Source organism: Varroa jacobsoni, unplaced genomic scaffold, assembly GCF_002532875.2.
Source record: "Varroa jacobsoni isolate VJ856 unplaced genomic scaffold, vjacob_1.0 scaffold_891, whole genome shotgun sequence".
Lineage (NCBI taxonomy): Eukaryota > Metazoa > Arthropoda > Arachnida > Mesostigmata > Varroidae > Varroa > Varroa jacobsoni.
This window is the reverse complement of record NW_019213793.1, coordinates 111,915-130,994: the sequence shown is the minus strand read 5'-3', so window position 1 is coordinate 130,994 and position 19,080 is coordinate 111,915. Positions and strand designations below refer to the sequence as shown.

At 44.9% G+C, this 19,080-nt stretch overlaps 1 protein-coding gene across 1 annotated transcript in view; it reads left to right on the top strand.

The window, feature by feature from the left end:
• Nucleotides 1-19,080, top strand: part of LOC111264729 (EH domain-containing protein 2) — a 96,243-nt gene that overhangs the window by 21,423 nt on the left and 55,740 nt on the right. The window contains exon 3 of the mRNA XM_022840842.2: nucleotides 1,530-1,644. Within this exon, the coding sequence (XP_022696577.1) occupies nucleotides 1,530-1,644 (115 nt within the window). The remainder of the gene's footprint in view (nucleotides 1-1,529; nucleotides 1,645-19,080) is intronic.

Below are 19,080 nucleotides of genomic sequence, written 5' to 3'. Positions count from 1 at the left end.
TAGGGCCACAGTAATGCGGATGTTGTGTTTATGATTGTCCATTGGTAGTGTGACTTTTTGGAGTAGCGGAGAACCTCCATTATCGACACCGATCTACTAGTGATCCTCAACTCCGGACTGGCAAAGACCCACCCGTTGACGAGCGATCGGTTGAACATAGCAGAACACGCAACGAAAGCGCGAGCAAACGCACTGGAAAGCGGTTAGGGTCAGTGTTTTCATAAACTGCTGCGTGTAACCGTCAACTGCAAGAAAACCGACAATGTTCGACACCGCGAGCATTACATATGAAAATAATGCCGGGTATATTATTTGGTAGGGCGGATCGGAGCTAGAAGTAATATCGCGTCCTGCCAGCAAACCTGACTAGCCAACTATCTGACTTATGCCAGAAGACCGGAGAAACGTAAGTCGGATCTAGCCAACTGGGACTGTGGGGGGAGCGAATGTGCGTGTGTCTTTCCAAACGGCAGCGAGAGAACTCTCTAGTGCTGATATTGATGATGCTGATGATGCTGGCGACGCTGATAATAACGACGCTCTTGGCTGTCACTAAAACGAGAGCATGTTTTACATTCAGTGAACGCTGGCGACCGATAGAATAGTCCCCTTGCCTGATCGCAGCTTTTTGTGTTGCAGCATTCGGTGGTATCGATCGACAACGAATGCCAAAGAAAACGACCTGACTTTAGGCTAGAAGCAGAAACGCGAACGCCTTACGTGCCTGACCGCTTTGTCATCATAAATCAACAGAGCGTGCGCACTGATTGAAAATTATTATAACCTGGAGCGAAATCTGATCAGGATGGAATAGGTGCATGGCAGGATGATGACAGCTATCGATGTTTCATCGATCTCATAAGGCTGTTAAAAATATGCCAGTTATACAGAAAAGATAGGACAGCTTCTTCTGTAAGCGCGTTTTATAAACTTGTACCTACGAACGTGTCGAAGCTTACAAATACCAACCGCAGACCACTCCTTATGCTTTCCAAAGGCTATCCTAATAGAATCAAGTTTTTAGTTTGTTTTCCCATAGTTCAAATATTGTGTAAAGGCTTCGGATAGTGTAGGGGAAGCGAGAAGCTTAAAACTCGTTTGGTGTCTTCTGTTTTCGAGGCGGATCTCCATATTGGAAATTTTGCTTTTGATACTGAAACTCTATTATTCATTATATAACTTATTATCTTCGCAGTGCCCTCAGCACTTTTCAGCCCGAACTATAATAATTACCCGGCTGATAAATTGGACAATTTTTTTAGTCGAATTGGTGCTATGTTTTTATACCATAGCTGATTTTCCGTAGACCCTCGTAGCAGTATCCTTATAATGCGCACAATATTCCCGATGCCGGAATGTTTCCCTTACTTTTGCTAAGGTAATTAACTTTTCGATATTAGACATTTGCGTTTTAACGTTTAGAGACAAACAGCAGTTGGACTTGGCCAAACGCACATCTGTGTTAAAACGTTGTGGAAGGCATATATCTTCATACAATTCTTATCCATATACTATGTGCCTTCTTTCAGGTCTGCTTGATATCTATCGTCAATTGAACCTACCCAACTTAGAAATCCCTGAGCGAAAAATCAACGTCCTCCTGGTTGGCAATCATTCATCTGGAAAATCGACGTTTATCAACTGGTACGTTTCGTATCGCGAACTGGCACAGCGAACTTTTGTACACACAAATTACAAAGCCTATTTCGAGTAACAAAGATATTACCGCAACGGCAATGCTCTACAGATTTTCTCCTTCCGCAAATTTCCACGAAAAACACCTGGCGATATAATACAGTAAACACTATAAAGATGATCTACGTACCATTATCAGGACAGTACCTAGCACATTATGATAAAAATGTAAATACTTCGTAGAATTCTTCCTCTATTAGATAAGCGGATCGCACGGTTGCAGGATCTTCAGCTTCGGTACGGTTTAGGATAATGGAAACAGCAGACCTTCAGTAACAAGCTTTACTTTCATTTGTTTTTAACAAAACGGAATCATCGGGGGTGTCATGTATGTCTCCACATCGAAGTCATCAAAGATGCTGTTTTCTAGGCTGCACGAGTATTAACCACAACGTTTGGTTAGCGCGGCAAAATAGACCGCAACGTTGTGATTTACGGGCAAGCTTGTTCACGTGGCCTCTCTAAATACGTGCTTCGGCAAAACAAAATGGCAAACTTGAACCGAAAATGCATTGGCCGTCATCGCCGTGTCACGGGTCTACTGCTAGGTAACCCTTAGCGTGATACGTTGGAAATCAGTTCGCCCACATATCCGCTAGTGTCGTCCATAGACAAACGTGAATTGATCTACGTTCCGCGTTCAGTAACGTGGATGATATTTGTAGACATTTTTATTATTAACATGAACAGTATAGAACACTTGTTTCTTATGGAGAGAGGGAGGGGGTAAAAGACCTTAATATGGTTACACTGTACAGCGGAAGATTATGGGCACTTGAGACGTTAATCAAATGAAACCCGCCTTGTGTTTTTTCCCTTATTACAAACTGCAATAACGATGGCCGCTGCTTAAGGAAACAGTAGTGCAATAAATAGACAAAAATTACTTTTTAAAATTGCACTGAAGCCGATTTCGCATTTATATCGCTAAGATTGCAGATACAAACAGTAAGAAAAGTCTTCAAAAGATAGAAAATTATCAAGCCGTATTTAGGGAAACATCATTTCACGTCGAAATTCATCGTTGTAGATACATTATGTGCGCAACAACTCAATTGAGCTTAGTCATACTGGCTAGCAAAATCTTGGAGAGTCCAATATTTTTGTTGAGATTAAATATGTAAATATCAGGGTGATTATATGTTTCGCGCAGAGGCAGAATTATGTGCTTCGGGAAAGCAGTGCACAAAAAGGTCTTTCCAGAAAACTATAATAAACAAATAACAAAGGCTCATATACTTGGACCTGAAGCGGGCTATGCCTGTATATATGTATCAATTTGTTTTATTGATGGCTGTTCGTGTCGAGTATTCTGCATCATTACTAAGTATTTATTATCGTAATATATGTACAAAGCAAACCTCCTTCACGAATGCTAGCGTCTAAACGTTGCGCGTTGTTTGAACTTACGAGTAGCAGAACTTCCACTTTGCATCATTTTGGACTATCATTTATTTTTCTCATTCTACTGGATGTAGTGCGTGCTACCGATCCCCAGACTTCCGCTGACGGTTGTTGTTCTTGGTGAGTAAGCAACGAAGAACGTGCCCGCCGCCACTCGTACTCGCGTTAGCGTCGCTTCCTGTGTTCGGAACACAGGGTCTGGCGCGCATAGCCAGGTCCCTTGGTCCTCAACAGCTATGCCGTTCCTCGGTTCGTGTCCATATGCCTATTTGCTGGAAGCAAGAGCAGAAGGCGTTGCATCGTAGAGGGCAGGTGTCTAGTCGAATCGAATCGAGTTGGAAGCCACAGCTCACCAAGGAGTGTGGGCTCCAACAAAATCAGCGGGGGGCTCCAGCAGACTTCGCAACTCTCGAACGAGGCCTTGCCTCTATTGCGTCTTCTGCTACGGGAACAAGGCTTGTAGAGGGCGCCTGTATCGGTGGCCGCGTGCGATCTCTAGCATCACTCCCGAACTCCCCATGGCCGTGCTGCTGTACAGGTTTCTTTTATGTATATCTAACCAACCTGTTAACGTACCTTTCTATCAGCCTGTTGGCCCGTTTCCAGTGGTTTCCCAGAGTTCTATCATTACTACTGCTGCGTGCGTTCAACGTTCAGCGTTAGGCGCGTACTGGCGACTACCAACTCAGACAACGATATAGGAGCAGATGGTTCGTTGTCTGCGAATCGCTTCTTTCTATTGAAGGGCCACTTGCTTATTTCCTTTTCCGTCTTTTCTGGCTCTTCCTTCGCCTCGCGTAGCTGACTGAAATACGTTCATGACTCGCTAGTTATGTCCTCTGTGGGTATAATAGCTGAAGAACGTACGATACCGATAGACTATAGTATATTGCTAGCATTTAGTTGGAATGCAGCGGACACAGTACATGCTACCTCCGGGCAGTCAGTGGACAGTTCCTGCCGCCGCTGGTTCTAAGCAACATTGAGCCTCCAGGCGGGCGATCGCTAGACTGAGCCTAGAGCGTCTTGCAGCTACCGCGTTTAGATAGGCTGGCTACCGACTCAGCGTACATCATAACAAAAATTGGACTCGCCCCTACCATGAATAATTGACGAATATGCCACGATCAAAACGGCTGCATCGCCAACCTCAATAGCGGCAACGGCCGGTATTAGCCGCTCGCTCTAGCCCAACGATGGCCAATGTAAGCCGCCAACGCGAACCCTGCTTCTGCTAGAGTATTAGGAAGCGACGTCAAAAGCCAGAAGGCCACGCTAGACTTTATCCCTGGCCCAAACGAAGATTTATCGAGCCTACCCCAGCCTTACGGGAGCCGGTGTCGTTGTGGTGCTCACTATGTTGAGTCACTCATGGCTCGCGCAAACTATGTTTTTAGCGGTCAAGTAGCGCCATCGTGACTGGTACTTAAATCTGGCGTCCAACGGTTGCGGCCTCTACGGTACCTACAATATCATCTCCCCAGTCGCGGGGTCTGTTCTGTGGTTCCCAGAGTGTGTGGCGTGTCCTCATATGAACAAGCAGATCCTTAGAGCGACAGCGGTGGAAACAATGTACGCAAACAATAAACATACCAGCAAAAACGGTCGTAACAGCGACCGAAACACTTTGTAGCTATTGCCCGTTGCTACGATCATATTTCGAGAAGAACGTTGTCTGATCTTGGGGTTCACCGCTTGTATGTGGAACAGCCCTTTTGAGACTGCACGATAAAAGAACTTGCAAATGAAAATTCTATAGTTGATCAACGATTATATAAAAACTAAATACAATGAATTTGAAGTAAAACATGGGCCATTCATTCATGCCTGCAACCAACGTATCCCTTTCATAATAAAACGTATATAAAGAGTATACGCTTCTTATTATACAATGATACACTGGCGAATCGTCATGATAATTTAATGTGAAATTACCACTACAAGCTGCTACATGTTCATGAAAAACTCTCTACATAAATACTGAAACCGTTAAGCAGTGCCACCCTATTTCAACTAAACGATTTTGCGTGTTTTTAAGTTTCAGTAGACAAATGCTATAATTTTTGCGGCCATTACTATTCTCTGTATAATCTCGTAGGTGGGTATACGAGTTGGCTTGCTCAGAACAAACGTCGTTATTTACCCCGGAGTAAACACAGCATCCGGCACATACAGTAGTACTATTAAGAATTCTTTTAAAACAAAAATTTAAAAAATAACAAAAAAGTTTACATAAGCCGACTACATTCGTTGCAGCCCTTCTCATTTGGACGAATTCGTTTATATAATCAAATTAAGATTGGTCGGATTTTTGTTCTACGGAACCCGAGCTATCCGACACTAGAACTAGCTTGGGTCTGGTGAAAAAGTCGATTTTCTAGTGTACCTTAGCCTGGTGTTTTCTAGCATTTGAATATTCCAGGAAGAAGACGAGAAAGAAACTTCGGCCAACGTTTTCTCTTCTTGAAAGTTGTTTTTTTTATGAGCGTTCCACTACAAAACTGATAGTTAAACTTAGACAGGCGAGTTTAACCATTGTGTCCTTTGTCGCTTTTTCTCTGCTTGGTCGAAAAGTTTTTCGTTGATGTTGATACCCGTACGGAGCCTCATACGTAAACACACACACACACACACACTCACACACACGCTCACTCACACACGCACGCACGCACGCACGCACGCACGCTAGCACAAGTTAAGCTCCGATTCGAGTTAACCAACTGCTGTACGATACATAGCAGAATGCACATCTCTAACCACTAAAAGAAATACGCGTGGTTCGGTCGTCAATCAGTTCGGCGCCGCAAACTTCCCATGTTCGTTCGGGTATGTACTCTAGCGGTATAGATATTGAACGACTTCTGGGAATGACAACAGTTCAACAAATAAAAGGTCGGTAAGACAGCATTAGACAGGGCGACAACGGACGCTGTCGGACACGGTTATAAATAACCATAGCTAAACACGGACGTCGAGAATGTATACACATAATTACACAATTTGAAGATGATTGCAAGAATCGGCAGGGATTCAGAATACGAGCACAATGTAGGAAAGATCGCTGAGTAGTACCAAAAACATGCCATAATCCTGACATAGGAACCCACAGTAAGAATCTTCTTGTGTCTAACTTTACATCCTCTATTTTCGTCAATTTGAAGAAAACCAAGTTAACTAAGATCTGTCCCATTTATTAACGTTAAGCTTCAATATATACGATAGCCTAAACGTATGTAACTTACGTATTGATGCCAGCTGCATTTATCTATCAGTCGCTGTACTATTTACCATAAGCCATCGAAACATGCGTGGATATATATATCTATCGCTAAAAAAACCATTAGGCTTATATAGCGAAGGCGCAAATAACTGACCGGAAAATAATAACTACAATTGAAAAGTTCGGTGTTCGTTCCGCGAGTTGGGTAATTCTTGAAGCCACTTACTCCCTTTTCTATAGTATCTATATGGGATTACCGTTACCACTACTATTATGTAGCTCGCAATATTTGATCACTATTTCTGCAATTTATTACTTGGAAGACTTGACAATACGCTTCGAACCGAATTGTATTGTAGTGATCTTCAGTTTCTTCGTATGAATATCTGCTCTGCCTCTCACTGTATGGGCTGCTGTGGCAGCGGCAACCAGTCTTCTGCTTACTTGTCTTCAATCTAACTACTCCCACCGGTTCTATCTAGCGGAACATTACCTAGATCTATGATGGCATCGGCTATGATTGAGCCCTTGAGACGCTTATCCATCTCTGCCGTCTGCGGTTGCTGTTCCAGGATCCAGTTCCGATGGTGGTACAGGAAGGATAAAAAAAAAAAGAAAAAAAAAAAAAAACGCTAGCAGGGTTTTCCCTTCGTTACTGGGCCAGCGACAGCAGCGTCCAACGATAGTTTCATTATAACGCATGGAAGAACAAGGCGACGAAAATTGGATGAACCCAACATTTGGTTGAATTGGTCATAAAAATGGGAAACCAGTTTCCATTCCCGGTCACAAGAACGCTGGACGTTACAATTATACTTATAGAAGATGAGTGGTTATTATAGTGGCCCATATGACTAGGCTTAATTTTGCCGATCAGGTTCACTTGTATAAATACGAACGCTAGTAGGCCGTGTCGTATCCTATTCGATACTGTTCGAGGTAAACACTTGGGCGCGTGTTAACTATTGTTCATTTTGATCTTACGTTATGACATAAAAGTATTGTCTTTTTTCTTGTTTCATAAAGATGTATGCTTATTAGCGTTTGCCCCACGGTCGCGTGGGGTTTCAGTGCAAATGGGAAGCGTCCCAGTTCTTTTCGAACGGGTGAAATATATTTTCCTACAGTCGTGTCTCATACTCGCTGCCAACACTGATCCTAGTCAGTAACTACAATTTACGTTTATGCAAGTTTGCTTTCAAAGGAAACGCGGCTGGTTAGTTATGCTTCGATGGGAGACGATATTGAAGTAATAATACAATTTCAAGGGGCAACTTTAAGGCAGTAAACAGTTTTTATCGCATCATAAAATAATTACGTTTCCAATTGCATGAATTATCTTACTTGTTGAGCATTAAGTCAAATTAAACGTCCTTCGGGATGAACGAAGTCCATTAGAAGCAAAGTTTTGAGAATTACTGTAAGTTACGTCTTACGATACTATTACTATTATTATCATTATATAGCTATTATGTATCTCGATGTACGATACACATTTTGAGGAGGCAGCTGGACATTTTTTTCAATGACCTCAGTGATCGCATTTCTAATGAACTCCCGGCCTTCACACCGATAATCAACAGCAAGGCTGATGCGCAGTCAATGTCCAAGTTTCCGGTAAAGAGTACGATTAGCAAATGATGTACGTTGAGCTTTCAATAGCGGCCTAGTCTTCTCAAGCTATTCTAGTAATTCCGCACTGTTTCGCTGTAGATATATGGTAGTCGGGTCAGACTACGCTTAACAGTGTACCTGCTATATCAAGGAATAGTGTACATAATCAATCTTCTGCTTATTTCCATGATGTCTATAAGTAGGCGAGCATTTGCAGCACTTCAAATAGACCTATTGCAAATGGAACATTTATATAGCTGGAATGTCCTCGATGACCACGAACATAAGGCGCAAGCCCTTATCGGGCTCTTCTTTTGACCGGCGAACAGCTAATCACGATTGCTCCTCGATGAATATCGAATGCACGAATTATTCGACGTATCTTTTCAAGTAGAGGCGGACTCTAGTGAAACCCAGCTGGTTCCAGCGGTGGTCTTCATGTGGCCCAATCTCATATTTTAGATGGAAAGCGACCGTCAGTCAACGAGCGTCGACCTTCGACCAGTGTTTTTCGCCGTCTGTCGAGTTTTACAGCTCATGCGCTCGTATTTCTTCTCGGGGCAATATCCCAACACAGGCTCATCATCGCTTTAGCTCCGTTCGCGGGTTGCATCAGGCCATCAACTTATCTTTTGCATGTACATGTCTATGGGTTAGCCCCGTGGTGACGTGGTTCCCGACAGTGATACTCTGACCGTATAGCAACGTCTTATCCGCATCGGTGACTAGATCCGATTTCCTATTTCGACCCCACGTATCGTTTAGTTCTTACGCATAACGTGTCGTTCAACCCCCTGTCTCTTCTTACCTCGATAATTTTTACCGCAGTCTTTCCCGTGCAGCAGCTCTCGCATTTAGCTAATAATTTGTCGTCTTTTATGATACTATTCGATGTCTATAGCTAACTGTAATTGTCATCATGCTTATTACTGTTACGTGACTAATGCCAACGCCAGAAGTGGTGTGCGTTCTGATCGGCTCTGGCTGTTCTGTAGTCTATAGGCCTCTACGATGCTGCCTGCTCGATCCAGATTGTTGGGCTTCGTTAGAATGATGAATTCCGGCTGGATTGCCCGTTTTTTGCCCCGCAGTGCCTTTTCCCGCACTCTACCGTAATCAGTCAGTAAAAGTGGCCAACGTGAAAGAATTGGAAGGACTCACTAGATGGTCTGTTGATCCATAGCCTAGCTAGTAAGTCGGTTACTGCCGGTTCGCGTATGAAGCGGTAGTGGATGTAGATGTCTTGCTAGAGGCGATCATGTGTGCTGCTGGTGCCGCTGCTTGTAGCGTTCTCGCTTCGCATTTCTCCGCACGGCAGCGCGTTACTCTTCTCTCAGTTCTTTCTACCCTATGTTTGTGTCTATATGTGTGTTTCTTTTCGACAAAAACAACCATCAGCGGCAATAATAGGAGAGGGAGAACGAGAATCGGGCCCACGTGCTCTTCCGGAGGAGGGAAACGGGGTCTGCCGCATAGTAGGGACAAAGCATGTCCGTTCTTGCACCCATACGACTACTGCCGTCCGTCTTCACTTGCCCACCCCGACGCACTCAAACTGAACGCGTTGGGGGCATAAAGCTGTGGGCAAAGCAGTAGCCTTACCAGCTATGGAAGGCAACACTCCGTTCCTGCTCACTCTTGGCGGCTCACTCGCTCGCCTGAACGAGCGACGAGGGCCCCGATTCCTTGGCCGCCTGCCATTGACGCTGGGCTTCATGGAAAGCCCAAGGGCAGCTCTGCTTTGGATCGCGAGTCTGACTGTTTGCCTGTCGTTGTAGTGGCGGGACGAATGAAGAGGGGCAACCACGAATGGAAGGCCAGACAAGGGGTGCATAGGACTGTTTGTATTGGGATGTGTATAGTGGTCTGTATTGGGGAGATAGGAAGCTCTGTAAAGTAGGTACGCCCACCGAAGACGGCAGAACGGCTTTGGATCGTCACGGGAGAGGAAGAGCTGAATTATTCGAACGAGACGTGCGCAGCCCGCGGCACGTAACAGGCACATACAGACGCATACACTGACGGCCACCTACATGCTATACAGCTGCTGTGCACGCAGTAACAGTAGTAGCTGCTTCAGTAGCTTGCTTTGCTCATCGCACCCGGGCCATGCAATGCTCAAACACGAAACTGCCGCACTTAAGCTAGCTAGCTAGCTAGCTATGGGTTGTGTTTGTAGCTGACCAGCTGGCTGTATGCTTGCTCATTCATTCGCTTACATGTCTAGACTCATTGTGGCCTGGAAAGCTGGTTTGATTTTGCTGCTTCGCCCTATCGTTCTCTTTCCTTTCAGTTTTTGGTTCAGAGTTCTCTGCCCGATACGGCAGAAAAAAGACTCAGTGGCAGCGGTTCCAAAAGGAGCAGCCGCATACTGGCTATTTCAAATACATAGGAACGTTGGGAGGTTAAAGCGGAGTTGGATGAAGCTAACATGCAAGCGACCAGCAGCACGAGCTATTGAGAGACTACACTATCTAACTCGATCACCCATTGGCTTCTACTTGTATGAGACGTGTAAAGGCTTCGGACTGAACGTTTCTACAGTTTTTGCCACCTACCCAGACTGAAGAGGCGCAGAAAACGTGCTAGGGCAACATCAGTAACGAACTTTCAGCACAGAAGAACCAACCTGTCCCTGCGCCTCCCCGTACGAATGTTGAAAGAAAGGTCGAAATAAACGACGCAATATGAAAGGCGAAGAAAAAGTTGGGAGGGACCCTCACACTGATTAAGGTCGAGAAAGAAGAAAAACACAAGGGATAAAATACGCAGACAAAATGAGTAACAGCACTAGTGGTACCCATGGCGAAAAGTAATAATAGTAGCTAAGCATAGACTACGGTAGCGTTTCCCGTCTTCACACCCGGTGCTTACCACACACGACACAGGATAAACTGCGGGGCTCAAGGACACGTAGCAGCAAGCCTACTCTTCATCTGGAAAGGTTTAGCCTTTCACTTAATTCAATCGGTTTGTTGTCTTAGACATCACTGGCGGCCAGCAGGACAATGCGTCCATGTCGGACAAAGAGGCTATGTGAAAAATGAGTTAAAAAAGGGCGGTTATTTTCTGGAAATTTGAACTGGGTGAAATTGGTCCTGCAAGACGTTACTTTTACTAGGTTAAAACAACAACACAGAATGCTGTGATAGACCTGTTTCGCTATTATATGCAAATCGAATCGTCGGCCGTTGTGGCTCAAATACCTTGTGGACTATTAGCCATTCCTTATTCCTCGTACCTTTAATCATTCCATAAAAATGGACAAAAGAATGTGTAGTCCTCGGTGAAATAGATCTTGTCCTATTTTCTTTGCTGCATTTGATTTGCTGCTTTTCACAATTTTTTATACGCTCCGGTTATCATTATCTTCTTTCCCCGTATCAGCTAACTTTCGGTAGATTCAATTAACGTATACCGAGGCAGGTTTCAGTGAAATTAGCTAGATTTTGGAACAAAGCAGAAAAAGCTTATTGTTGCTACGTGTTTGATGAGAAAAACGGTATAAATAAAGACATTGAATTTTCTTCGCCTCATTCGTCTTTCATTTTTCTCAAGTACTTTTCTATAGTCTCACGTTTTCCAAGTACTCCTCGGAGTCGGACTTCGAGGTTCCGATATGTGTGCGTGATCTGTAAAATAAGAGCGCATTGGAAGCTGAGCGGGCGCCACAGACTATAAGCTGCCGGCTAGGCACGTTTGAAGGAAATGTGTATCTCTATTATAAAGTCTTGATCCGATGGATCAATCTGTGTCCCTTCACTGAGTGATAGTCGTCAAAGATGTCTCTATGGTTCGGAAGGCTCTTGCTTGATGGGTTGTCTGGATACTTCATGTGCTTGATGTTCTGTGTTCGTTGAATTTTTCGAGTAGTCCATTGTCTACTTGACGTGTTTTTTCTTAGCCTGCGCCTGAATCGAGGCCTGCTCATTGGACAAATAGTGTATAACGTTAGGTAAAATCGGTCGCTTCTGTTCGGTAGGCAGTGGATTTAGGTGCCCAGTTCAGGATTTATTGCTGGAAACTAGAGCACATCTCTGTGTTTGAGTACGCCATATTAAGGGCTAAACTGAATCTGTAGATTCATACGATGTATGCATCGGACTGCTTGCACGCAAAGCAGGTGTCTAGTACTAGCGTTAGACATTGCATCAATCATATGACTGATCGCAGCGCAAAATGTGTATACATTCAACCTCACATCTAAACCGCCTCGAATCCTTAAATTTAGTAAGCAACAATGTAATCATTGCTCAATCATGGCTAGGGTAAAGACGCAGGGGTAAAACAATGGCATATGTGGTCAGGGTTTCGATAAAGCTGTTGACATGCTACCAGTACCATTGTCGATGGATGACAAGTAACATATATTCTTATACATCTAAAATCAGAGTTTGGTTTTGTTTGAAACGCATGCATCAGAAGTGGAAGGGTCAACATTTTATGAGTGTACAATGTAAGTATATACTTCGTCGAGCTAGCGGGGTTGTATGCTTGCCTATCGATGTTGCTGCTGCTCCTGCTCCATCATACGTCCCTGAATGTGATAGTTTTTTGGAAGTCCACAGCATTTTTGTTATTGCTGCTGAAAGAGAATACAGAGCCGAGCTTGCAGAAAAAATTGTTCAACTCATGTGATGTAAAAAAAACATCACATGATTTGAACGACTCCTGAAAAAAACAGTGTACATTGTGCCAGATTCTGGCCGCGCCGGCGCCCGGTTAAGCAACCGGCTCGACGCCCAAGGACGCACAAGGCCACGCCTTTTCTGATTCTTGCCTCCCCAAAGGCTTAGATTTAGAATTGTTTGTGCCGTCGCGGTTGAAAACTGTCCTGAAAACCAAATACTGTCCTATCGGCCTCAAAGCTGAAAAAGCTGTACCTGAAATGGCACCATTTGGCATGCCGTGACTGAGAATGGTCTCCCGGTGGTTCAACCTTGTTTTGGCCAAAAATCTCCTTCCTGGTATAACGGTTAGCGAGCCATCCCGAACAATGAGCATGTGATGAGCTGGCAGAATCTGCGTTGGCTGTGTAGATACTAAAGGCATGCGTGGGGTACAGCAGGTTCGCAAAAGGATAATTATATGTCCAGCTGACAATAACGAATTGCTCCCAGTAAAAGGATCTTTGGAAGTTATGATATCGCAATCGAAAACAGAACTTAATTCCTATTTTTTTTTCAACTTCTTTTATTGGATCAGACATGCAGGCTGGATGAGGTCAATCCACTTGACTTCACGCCAACAGCTGAACATACAGGATTCTTCTTCTGAATTTTAGCTGGGGATAAGAAAGGTTTGCTATTTTAGGTGGCCAAAGGGAGCCTTTTCAGCTCCTATGAGTTCATAATGCCATCTTGCGCGGAGGGCAAGCATCAATTGTTTATATAGCATTACTTATACATAACCTGCAAAAAAATCCATCAATACGCGTATGTCGACGAAAACAACTAAAGTGTCGCCTAGTTACAGCTGTCGAATAAACCATAAGTTTGCCTAAGTTAATAATGGGAAGAAATAGGTAGATTTACAGTTTGTCTGAAAAGCATTTGTTTCAATAGAACTGTTAAGCTGTACCGTTGTTCCACCTCTACTTTGACTGCAATTAACTTATTGCGTCCCGGGTAGGACGGTCCGGTAAAAACGCCCCCAGGGATCTCAATTCAATACATAGGGGCTAACACTGCTATAGGCCGTGTCACTCAGAAGAAGAATAACGCCTAGGTCGCATGGGCCACTAGCTGGTAACAGCGCTGCTGCCACCGCCGCTTTTCCCGCGGTAGACGCGAGGACTCATCAAGACACCGTCTAATCCCGATTATGGCCCCTGGAGCTTCATTCTCTGCTTTATGCTCTCTTCATTCATCGTTTCATGGGGGACTAAAAAAGAAAAAGAAGAACAAGAAGTAAAAATGGAAGCGAAGAAAGAAAGCTGAAAACGCCGTAAGCCGTCAACCAGCTTATGGGCAGAGTTGAATAGCTTTCAGGGGGCAGGAATAGCAGCGGCAGCAACTGCAGACGCGAGAAAAACTTGAAACGTGAAAGAAACACCATAATAGCAGTGGATCCGTACAATGTCTATGACCCTTGTGAATGTAAGTATATATATATATATATATTAGTGTTCTCCAAAGAATCTTATAATCGACCAGTCAGTCAATCAGTCAGACAGACAGGCAGCGAAGAAGTAACTGTGCAGCAGAGCAGTGTGCTTGGCAGTTCTGTTGTTGTTGTTTCGATCCAAGTGGGTTAACAATCATGTGATATCCACGCACGCATCGGACGACGGTCCGTTTATCTGAGATCGCCGTCTTTCCAGGCCCCTACCGCAGAGATCAAAACATTATCTTTCCTTTTCATTCTCCATTTTCCTCATAGCGCGTTAGCGTTTAGCGCATGTCTGTTTTTACCTCGTTATTTTGTTTGTGTACTCATGTCCCTTGCCATCCACTGTCTTCTTGCGCTCTTCGTCGTGTGTAGAAAAGGCATTCCTTCTTAGAGACTTGAGGGAAAAAGAAAAACTAAAAGAAGGACCGGATTGAATACAAGAAACTGGGAAAAGCGAAAGGAGGAGGAGGAGACAAGGACATGAAGCCTGCGGCTTGCCTGCATAGAGGTACAGCCATCGAAGTACGCTGTGTGAAACGCCCCCTTCAGTAGTAAAAGCGTCAGCTAGCGTCGATCAACGCGGCCACCACCATATGCGCTCACCCTGTGAGGGTGTGTATAGTTCTTGGCATTTCAAAGCCAACGATGACAGCAAACAGTCGTCAAGTGAGTGAACTGGAATCCCTAGCTTTAAGCACAACCGCGCCCCTTTTCTCGATCAGCTTTCGTCGACACAGTCGGCCAAAGGACGTCATGGATCAGTTCTTGTTAGCCGCACGATTATATGGCTACCCGACCGTTCGATTCGGTCTAGTTGACGGTACGTTTTCCACGAAGTGACGGCATCGCCGCTACCGTTTTCGCTCGCCACAGCCACCGCCATCGCACGTTGGTCCGCGGGGTGGCGGACGGAATGGAGCGGATACGAGGTAGGGAGAGAAAACAGATTTGGCAAAATTCAGTTTTGCACATTTAAATTTTCTGGCCTATGCTATTCAGCCGGTACATGTATACTAGCCTCACGGTTGTTTTGGTGCCGCTTGACAAACACTGAGAAACGGAAAGGGACATTGGTTCGCTATGACTGACAGTCCGGCCTGCTAGCACTCTCTACTATCATCGCTGTCGTTCCATTCGTCGTGCGACTCGACAACAGTGCAGCAAACATTAAGCAGCATCGTACAGAAGGGGGCTGGTGCCTTGCCTGGCTTTGGTCGTTTTTAGAGTAGATTTGCAGGAAGTCGTGGCAGAAAGTAAACGAGAGGAGGGCTCATGAGAAGCGGGACCGCAGATGCCCCTGTAGCAATGACTGCAGCCAGCGTCAAACCTATATCATCAGTATCGACATCCCTACCACCAGCATCATACCCCGAAAAACTGCACCAACAAAACCCACGCGGTGATGGCGGCGGCAGCGACGCCGACGACGACAACGACGATAACAACAGTCAACGATTAAAGCAAACGATGATAACGTAAAAATAGAGAATCAGCGTCGGATTGACGAAGTGATCGATCGATTTAGCTAGGGACTGGCTGCCGACCAGCGCTTCTATAGTCCTTGCTATCCTGGAAGCCTCAGGAGCTTAGAGCAAAAACAGTAGCAGAAGCAGCTGGGACACCAGTGGTGGGCAAATTGGAATTCGATAATGACAAAAATAGTAAACATATTTCGTGCGTGTAAATGTTTAAAGGGCGACGCTTTGGCGAAGGGGGTCTGTGCAAAAAAAACGCAAAGTTGTAATACAAGCGGCGACGGTACGTTATGTAGGCAGTGTTATTCAAGTAACGGAGGCAAAAAAGGAAAAAGAGAATAAACGAAACAACTCTCTTTTAAGGTGTAATAACGTTTCGACTTGCTTTGCTCGTATACGACATGCCTCTGAGGACAACTAACGTTTGTTTGTTTGTTTACCACTTGTCTAGATTGAGGCTGGTATGGCAAAGTCAGCCAGCCACGATGTCCAGCGCTAATCAAGGAGAACTTTGTTGGTCTCCTGCGGTCAATTATCCTTTAGACAAATATTGAGCGTTGGTGCAAATTTTAGTGTCGAGAGACGCGCTAGAGATCAAGACAGATTTTTTAAGGTAGGGATAAAAAGGTGCATTATCAACAATGTTTATCAGTTACAGCAGATATCTAAAAAACCTTGCCTTCCCTGAATCGTTAATCATCTTTTTATATATGTAATTTTTTTAGCTTCATAAGCCGAAATGCTTATAGGAGTCCTTTTACCTATTCGGCTCCTAGGAAGCGAGTAGTTTAAGGTCCTAATTACATGTTCCTAAAGCCTCGTCCTCTCTAATTGGCAGCCAAATAGAGGCTACAGACCACATGTGAAAGGTGGTAAACTATGCAATGGAAATCATAATTCACAGCTATAAATTTCACGCCGTGTTCGGTCTGAAAATCGAAGCCGCCATTGGCTGATGTTGTTGATTAAGGCAAAGCTTGTTTTCTGGTCATCTATCGCATGAGAACTTTCAACAATGGCCGATATAATTGTAAGCTTTATTCTGCTTTGGTGCCTGTAGTGACCGATGCAGTTATGAAGACTGATACAGTAGCTCGACGATAACAAAACAGCCAAAGGCGGAACTGTCCCGTCCAAGACGAATTCTATCTGCATTCACGTCCAACTGAGTTAATACTATTAATAACACTTTACTTCTGCGAAGTTGCAATACTTTGTAAGCACTGGTCCTCTCTGCACACGATCCTGCACACTAATTATGCGTGAGTATGCTAAGGTGATTCGTGTCGATATCACGGCTCCAATTATAGTAAACGGATTAGTTACGCATGCTGATTTTGTTCAGCCGAACATACTATCACACTAAGGTGTGTAACTGTATTCACATACCCATTTGTACCAATGGCCTATGTACACACTTTCGCGGCGCTTCCACACTACGTAACTATACCATATAATTTGTGAATTGCTACAGTAAAACATAGCAAATTTCAAGTGTGTGACTCCGCCTTTCTGGGTTTCCGTTAGCAGCGAGACAGTCAGTCGGGCCCGTTGGCCGACCGACCGACCGACCGACCGACCGACCCCGGCCCAGCCAGGGTCTCCATTTTTGTGTTTGCCATATGGGATTCTACTGTACAGTTACGAACCATTTGGATTGCATCGTCGCGGTTGACTGTGCCGTTTGTTGTGATGTTGGATGGATGTTGTTAGGTATTGTGTGGTCTGCAAAACCACCGTTGACAGTATCGTGTCGGCGCACCGTCTGTGTTGGGACGCCGTCGCAATAGAGAGACGAAAATTGTAGTTGGTCTCGCCAGCAGATGGACATATGACCGTCGTCATGCTCCATAGACGTACTAGATATTTTAGGGTTTTGGAAGCCAATTTGGGGCTTCTGGCTCTCAGCGGATGTTAGGGTGGAACAAAATAGGACATCGCAAGAGTAAAGTGCGTCGCTTTTAGTGGCAGCGCTCATAGGCGACCAAGCAAACGAACTAACCGCCGACTAAGCGGATGAGCGAGCGATTCCGCCGGGTTCAGAGATTCAGAATTAGGGCCTAAGCCTTACTCTTTCCTCTTGTCGAATGAGCTTTGGGGACCACACGGCAGAACGCACGCCATGCGCGTCACATAGCTTGACTCTGTTCCTATTCCGGCCCCCACTTTTGGCCGTCGGACACACCAACACCGTATCCCCATCATCATCACCAGCAGCAGCAGCATCGAAACACAGCTAACTTCGAGGAATACGGTACTGAACGACACTATACGCTGTCTGCCTCAAAGGACGCTCAACCTGCAGTCGCTTTAACAGAATGACGCGACAGGGTACAAATAGACCGACGCAAAATCTTTTGCTGCAAGCGGCCGTCATCACTATCACTAACCTTAGAGATACAGTCGCCGGCCGCCAGTTGTCTGCGCCGGTGCTCGTAGATCTACCTGGAGAAGTTAACAATGAGCTCTCGTAATTCTGCTCCGCTCCCACCTGTCCTTCTCTATACGGATAACTGTCACACAACTGAAGACAAGCATGCTGCTCACAGCCAGCTATGGAACACCGTGCCTCAGAAGACTATAACGTTTTCCATTATATTATAGCTATGTTGGTATCTGTGATGTGTGTACGTTCCGTGCCTATCGACATCGAATACAGAATGCATCACGCAGCCTGCATGACGTGGATAACGAGCCGCGGCGTCCGCCAACACCAGCCACGTTTAACGAGATATAAACACAGCAGCGTCAAGCAAGTGCTAGTCAATGGGAGGGGTAATTGCAAGGTGCGCTACGGAGTGGAGGCTGTTTCGGATATTTTGGGCTTTTCGAGGGCAAGATTAGGCTAGCCATAGAGGGAGCAGGGTGGGCTTCGGATGAGATGAACTGCATAGGTTATGTTGTGTGCAGGGTAACGATGTGTGACTGTCTTTGGCCGTTGTCCGCGTTGGGTGCTGATTCACAGGCGGATGCTTGTCCAGGTTGCGGTTAAGGCCGTCACTGAAGTACACACATTGCGCGACTCCGTATATCAATAAGGTGAATTATTACGGAGATAGCTTGTTTTAATCATACGGCTTGTGTAGTATGTGTTGTGACTTGAACCAGCAAAACTTGAGCTATCAATTAGATTCTTTTCTATCGAGAGCTTCGACCCATTTAGCCGATTCAATAATTGTTATGTTGCTTACTCAAGGATTGAAAATTATCTACGGAATGGGTAATGATCGGCCAACGTTGATTTCTCGAAATCGTGTTGACGTTACAGGTTATCCTTATACCCTCTTTACATTGCTTTTTGTTGCTTACTTTAAAACTCTATTTGAGTTTTACTTTTTGAGTTGACTGTTCTCCTGTGTATTGTAGGTACGTGTTGAGCGCGAGAAATGTCAGACGTGTCAGTGTCTCTTTTAGTTGCTATATTGTAGAAGGAACTGCAGGCTCACGGAGAAACTGGATAGTGACCTTATTATTACGCAAGCTCGAGAAGTGATAGCTTTTACGTTTCATTAGCAAGTAGCTTAGCCTGTGATATCGAGTTGCTCACTTGTACTGAGTTGA